The sequence below is a fragment of the Triticum dicoccoides genome, chromosome 5B (genome assembly GCF_002162155.2).
Source record: "Triticum dicoccoides isolate Atlit2015 ecotype Zavitan chromosome 5B, WEW_v2.0, whole genome shotgun sequence".
NCBI lineage: Eukaryota > Viridiplantae > Streptophyta > Magnoliopsida > Poales > Poaceae > Triticum > Triticum dicoccoides.
This window is the reverse complement of record NC_041389.1, coordinates 521,595,731-521,602,580: the sequence shown is the minus strand read 5'-3', so window position 1 is coordinate 521,602,580 and position 6,850 is coordinate 521,595,731. Positions and strand designations below refer to the sequence as shown.

At 47.5% G+C, this 6,850-nt stretch overlaps 1 protein-coding gene across 1 annotated transcript; it reads left to right on the top strand.

Moving 5' to 3' along the window:
• Nucleotides 1–2,683: 2,683 nt before the first annotated feature.
• On the top strand, nt 2,684–6,239 carry LOC119311312 (triosephosphate isomerase, chloroplastic-like). Its single transcript, XM_037586954.1, has 9 exons — nt 2,684–2,932; nt 3,047–3,073; nt 3,758–3,827; nt 4,529–4,652; nt 4,855–4,939; nt 5,080–5,212; nt 5,289–5,462; nt 5,661–5,743; nt 5,884–6,239. The coding sequence occupies exons 1-9, from the start codon at nt 2,780–2,782 to the stop codon at nt 5,938–5,940; spliced, it is 906 nt and encodes a 301-aa protein (XP_037442851.1). The 5' UTR covers nt 2,684–2,779; the 3' UTR covers nt 5,941–6,239.
• The last annotated feature ends 611 nt before the right edge of the window (nt 6,240–6,850 follow it).

The following is a 6,850-nucleotide window of genomic DNA, read 5'->3' as shown; positions in this document are numbered from 1 at the left end:
TTGGCGATGAAGTGTTGGCGATGGCGTTGCAGCGGCGTGTCGACGATGATGCGTCGCTTGAAGGCGTCCCTCCGCGACGAGGAAGTATCGATACCGTACCGTGCCAAAGAAGTATGTTGACATGTTGCCCGGTGTAGCCTCGTACAGCTTGATGTTGTTGGGCTCAGAAGGAGTCCTTGGAGTTGCAGATCGGTGGCTTGATGCAGAATAACCCATGCAAACCCCACATGTGGATGCGTGCGGGCGTTGACCCTCCCGTGATCGATGCACGGCTGGTTCGCTCGGCGAACACGGGTGATGCAGATGTCCTCGGCGCGCATTGCTGAAGATCCTCGGCTGGTGCTGGAGTCGGCGTAGCAGGCTGGAGATGGCTCGGACCTGCGGCAGATCAGATCGCGACGATCGTGTCGACGCGTCTGCGTTTGCAGAAGTGGTCCGGAGGGTTGCTGCTTGACGGCTCGTCGGTGCATCCAGAGAACATACGGGAACTTCGTGGTCGATAGAGACTGCTGCTGGCCGCCCGAGTCGATCCCCTGAAGACGCCGTGACCTCCAGTTTTGCGCGTTGATGTTGCGTTTGCCCCACAGGGAGCACAGCTCGGAGGCAACCCATGTGGATCGGCATGGAGGACGGCCGTTGGTGGATGCATGCACCACGGATCGAGGTAGCTTGGAGGCTGGGGCTGATGGCGCGGATCTATGAAGTCGCGCTCCGTGGAGCCGTGTAGACGCGAGTCCCGACGGCGCGAGTCGATGCAGATTAGGCCGCGCTCCTGTTGCCCCCGCCTGGTGTCGACGCGCTCCTACGCGGCCGACTGGTGACCGCCGTCGTCGCCCGTGGCGTTGACGTAGATCGCGTTGGGAACGGGCAGAGACGCAGGGAACCGGAGCCGCTGCTTGCATGCGTTAGCGCGGCTGGAGGGCTTGGAGAACTTTCGATCTTGCAAGGAACAATGGATCTGCACTGATTTTTCACAAAGATTGAAGGGTCGATCGAGTTTATTTGGTGGCTATAAAAAGCTACTAGATGGAATTTCTAAATTTATCTAATCTAATCTATTGAACCAATCCGATCTTTGATCGATCAGGTGTTGTGCCCCCGGGGAGAGAAGATTAGTCTCCCCGGGGGCGACGCTCTGCGAAAGTGGTGGAAGGTCCTAGGATCGGCGTCGTTGGACAAACTGCTCTAATACCATGTGGAAATTGTAGGATAATAATATTGTGTTGTATCTGTTGTATTGATCTGACCCTCATATGGGGTATATATAAAGTACACGAGGGGGTAGAGTCTTGGAGTACAAGATAAGTAATGTATGGTTTAAACCTATTCGATCTACTCCTTATCTCTATCTTTAAACCCAAACTATATTCTAACAATTGTCTCAACAACCATCGGATCTATCACACCTTCATTGGGTTTGCACCATACGTCGAGCAATGATGATGGCGAAGGGGCAACACCTCCTTACTAATTTACGAACTGATTGTAGCATCATAGCTGATCTTGACTCATCCTTGCTCCTGAGGTCTCCAGCCACAGCCTACAGAATTGTTGTATAAGTGCTCGTGTGTTCTTCCTAGTGAGTCCATCTTTCTCTAGTACCAGATAGGCCACATGACTGATATAATCTTAGCCTGCCCGTGAAAGAATTGTCAGAAAGCATATTCCCTGTGACCATGTATCTGGATGTGACCTAGGAAGACAGAAATCAAACCAAACTTCAGCTTGATCACAGAAGCTCCGACAGAAAGTTTTTTGCCTCCATAGTCAACGATGACGTCTTCTCACACTGAATGAACATCACCGAAAAGTCTGAAACAAATTCAGAAAAATGCGAGCACCAATGCCAAAAGACTTGAACCCTCCTTACTAATTTCCGAACTGATTGTAGCATTATAGCTGATCTTGACTCATCCTTACTCCGGAGGTCTCCAGCCACAGCCCACAAAATTGTTAATTATATAATTTCTTGTGTCTTCTTCATAGCGAGTCCATATATTTCTCAAGTACTAGGTAGGGCACATGACCGATATAGTATTAGCATGTATATCCCGTGACCACATACTTGGATGTAGCCTAGGAAGACAGAAATCAAACTAAACTTCAGCTTCATCACAGAAGCTCTGACACCAAGTTTTTGCCCCTATAGTCAACGGTGAAGTCTTCTCTCACTGAATGAACATCACCGAAAAGTCTGAAATAAACCCAGAAAAATACGAGCGCCGATGCCAAAAGACTAATCCTGATGGGATGCCTTTTCAAGAAAAAAAAACTAACCATCGTCTCTCTAACACCCAAGTTTGTGCTGTGCCTCTACCTTGAACGAAAACCACGACGAATAATTTGGAACGGAGGGAGTACATTGCTTTTTTTTTTTCCGAGGGAAACCTCGTACATTGCCAGACACGTAGGCAGCGGAGGTGGACGGACGCATAGAGCAGTTCCTTTCTATCCCTTGCGTTCTAGGGGCCAGGGCGTGCGGTGGCCTGTCACCCTCACGATCCGGCCCGGCCCGTCCCGGCCCTGGTAGGTACAGCCGTTGCGAACGTAGGGGAATCCTCGGCCCTCGGCACCCTATCCGTGGGCCGATAAGGCGCGGGCGGAGGCGGCCGGCCATACGGGTCGCTCTCGCTCCCCCCTTTCCCTCAGGTCTCCCGTGCGCCTACCCTCCTCCTGGTTGCCTGGTTGGTGTGGTGGCTGCTGCGCGCATCATCATCAGAAGCCTCCTCGCCCACCAACCGCACCGCAGCGCGCGACGCAGAGATTTGATTGAGAGAGAATGGCGGCGCCGTCGTCCCTCGCCTCCTCCCACCTCTCCCGCCTCGCCGCCGCCGCCCCGGCGCCGCAGCACCACCACCAGAACCACCAGCTCCGCCTCGGCTGCTCCCGCCGCCGCGCGCAGCGCCTCGTCGCCATGGCCGGATCCGGCAAGGTACCGCCGCGCGCCCCCAATCCCCGCCCTCTTCGCCCCGTTAGCCTGTAATATTTTCCCGGTGAAAGTCACTGCTCGCGCCTGATTCCTCCCTCCTCTGATGTCGTTTTGCAGTTCTTCGTCGGAGGCAACTGGAAGTGCGTAAGTACCCGCCGCTCCCTTCACACCCCACCGGCTTTGCGCGCACGGGTTTGACGCGTCAGCACCGCGCCGATGGGGAATCAGGAGGATGGCGGTGGCGGTGGAGATTCCCCTTGCGCACTGCGTGACGTTTTTTTAGTCGGCACGGCGGCATTGTGGTTGTCGCCTTGAGGGGATTTTGTTTGTCCCTATTCATTCATGCAGACATCGTGATACACGCCGTACTGGGGCCATCTTCTAGGATTAGAGATGCTTTTGGTGCCATGCCGCCTAGTTTTGCAACTTCCGTCTTTGCTGTCCCTTGATAACCTTCATCAGATTCCATGATGTCGAGATTTGAGGGGCATTCGGTGATTTAAGAAACAGAGGAATGCTGCTAGTTATTATGTCACTGTTGTTTTAATCATGAGATAAGAGATGCCATAGATTAAGGCATTGAGCAGGGGGCAACCGTCACTGTAAGGGGTTGCAGCAGCTAGGGTGTTGTTCATTGCCATGCGAATGTATTCTGGTGGCGGTAGGTGCATGATTGAGAGGAGCCTTGCTATGCTTATGTGTGCATTTGCTTCAGATTTAGAGGGAGCTTTTGTTGGCTATATAAAGTTGCATTGCAAAATGTTTCAGTCAGGTGTCTTGTAATTTTTTGGATTAACATCTGATTTCTCTTCTTGTCTCTGACTCTAGAATGGAACAAAGGAATCCATTACCAAGCTTGTCTCTGATTTGAATGCTGCCACACTCGAAAGCGATGTAGGTAAGCTCATTTGCTTCTTCTACGCGTATCCTAAGATTCCTTTCGTTATGACCTGTGCAATAGGTGTGCGTGTTTAATTGGTATACATCATGTCAATGGTGCCTGTTTCCATTTAATATGGACATTTTCCTGAATATATTATATACCTTCTACCAGTGCTATCACCAGAAGTCTAGACCCCATATTAGCCCCAACCTGTTTGCTTATTCTTTTTGAATCTCAAAGCTGATATTTACTTTTCAGCCAGTCTTGATCCCCTTGTCCAGCAAAAAAATCAATTCATATGACAGCATACATCATGTATAAGCATCAGTGTCATGGAAGCACTTCTTCCTGGTTGTTAGTTGGTTACCAAGTTGGCCAAAAAGAAGGCATAGCGTATTAGCTTCTACTACATGCTCCACCGTAGCAATATGCATGATTGATTATTATCATCTGTGAGTTTTACATTGTGGGTACCATCAAAAGGTAAATTTTCATGGTGGAAGACACAAGTAGTTTGCTTGCACCAATTCAGTAACTACTTTTAATAGATTACTGTTATGAAGAACAGGGAGTTTCAGATTAATATGGCTGCTCACTTCTGAAGCTAATGTGTTTCACCTTTTAAACATGATTATGTAGTTTATTTTAAGATATTTAGCTGCTTGTCTCATTGACTCAGCAATATATTAATATATGGAGCTGTGGATATGGTGCAGATGTTGTGGTAGCACCGCCATTCATCTATATCGACCAGGTCAAGAGTTCACTAACCGACCGTATTGAGGTGTCTGCTCAAAACACATGGATTGGAAAAGGAGGAGCTTTCACTGGAGAGATCAGGTTGGACACTGCTAGTTAAACTTGTCGAGTATGTCTTTTCCTGGTACACAAGAGGTCGAGAATTCTTCTGTCACACTGATGACCAAAAAGCATTAGTTTTACAGGAATGTACTAAGTAATGAGGGTTACAAAATGTTGTTTCTATTTTTGTTCCTTTTGGGCTTTCATTTCTGAGTTTTATTTTCTCATTGGAAAACTCCAGTGCGGAGCAGTTGGTGGACATTGGCTGCCAATGGGTTATTCTTGGTCACTCTGAGCGCAGACATGTTATCGGTGAAGATGATCAGGTAGTTGCAGATGCTGCTGAATTTCTACTTTTCTTTCTGTCCATTTCTCTAGAGTTGAAGTTGACTTTGAGATGTATAGTTGCTGCTGTCATGCAGTAATTTAGTTCGGGATTGCGATCTAAAAAGTTTGTCCAATGCAGTTTATTGGGAAGAAGGCTGCATATGCCTTGAGTCAAAATCTTAAGGTTATGGCATGCATAGGAGAACTGTTGGAAGAGAGGGAAGCTGGGAAAACTTTTGATGTCTGTTTTAAGCAGATGAAGGCTTTTGCAGGTGAAAATTTGTCATCTTTGGTAGTTTAGTGATTGGCCTGAACAGCTTTGATTTATCTGCAAATGTGTGCTTTCAGATAATATAACAGACTGGAAAAATGTTGTTATTGCCTACGAGCCTGTGTGGGCTATTGGAACGGGAAAGGTTGCTTCTCCAGAGCAAGCTCAAGAAGTTCATGCTGCTGTCCGTGATTGGTTAAAAACCAATGTATCAGCTGATGTTGCTTCTACCGTTAGAATTATCTACGGAGGTTTGTTTCTTTTCTTGGTCTTATTGGTACATCCATATATTAAACTGATGACTGGAAGATGAACTTATGAACCATAAATTTAGTATGACAATGCGACTTGTAAATATCCTCATAGCCTCCTAGCAAAGCTAGTACCCCAATACTTTGGGTATGGTTAACATTACTCCTAAATCCTATGATATGACGCTTCCATTGCAGGTTCCGTAAATGCAGCAAACTGTGCTGAGCTAGCAAAGAAGGAAGATATCGATGGCTTCCTTGTTGGCGGTGCCTCTTTGAAGGTATGAGAAATTGACATGGATTTTTATTCGGACGAAAGAGATGAACTTGTAGAAGACTAATGCCATGTGTTGTCACTTGTCGTGTATTTCTGCTTTTATAATCTCAAATTTCACAAGGAAATTATTTGGGTGTGTTGCAGGGTCCGGACTTTGCCACCATCTGCAACTCAGTGACGTCGAAGAAAGTTACAGCCTGATGGAGGCCACCATCTCCATGGTAGAAATAAGTGATGAGGAAGAGAGGCAGCCTGGCTACCGCGTCGAAAAAGCGTGAGATAGGTGCTCCATGTGAATCGTGTCCGAGTCGTGATCTGGTTTTGCTGATTCGTAGAACGAAGAATACAAATAATACGACGTGGCGCCATTTTGCTTCTCATGGAATTTCTGTACGAAACGGGAGTTTTCTTCTTTGTACGTGACAGGAATGGGAGTGGTCACACTCACACCTGAATTCAAGTGTGCTCATGCTTGTGGAACTGTTGTTCTGTTGTCGGTCTCCAGGGGGGCATATACTGTGTCGTGTGCACTGAAGTCATACTACGTGTTGAGGAAGATCACCGAACGGACCACCTGCCACTCGTCATCGTATGCCACTGGGCCCCGCCACCGTAGCTTTTGCTTCACAGCTGCTTGGTTCTCCTTCGTAGCTCTCCGTTGGTGTTAGAGCTGTGTTGTCTTGTCGTAGTGGCTGAGGTCTGGCGTGGATCTTCATGTGATTCCGCACGGCCTATTCAGGATGGGTTAGTTCGATGATTGCCTTTGGTGAAGTTGGAGTCGTTTCTATGAGTGTGGGATGGTGATGACACCTCTAGGGGAGAAGTGATGGTGATGACGTCAATCTGCAGTCTTGACAAGGTCCTATTCTTTCATTGGTGCCGCTTGGCAGTTTGTGATGGTTTTTGTCCCGTTTTTCATTAATTAACTGGACAATTCTCTTCTGCTTAATTAGTGAATGAGCCAAATCTTTTGCCTTAAAATAAAATATTACATGTTGATAAAAACAGACTACTCCCTCCGTCCATAATATAAAAGCGTTTTTAACACTAGTGTATATTAATCTATAGTGTATTGACAACATACGTACGTATCTAAAATGGCATAAAAGCT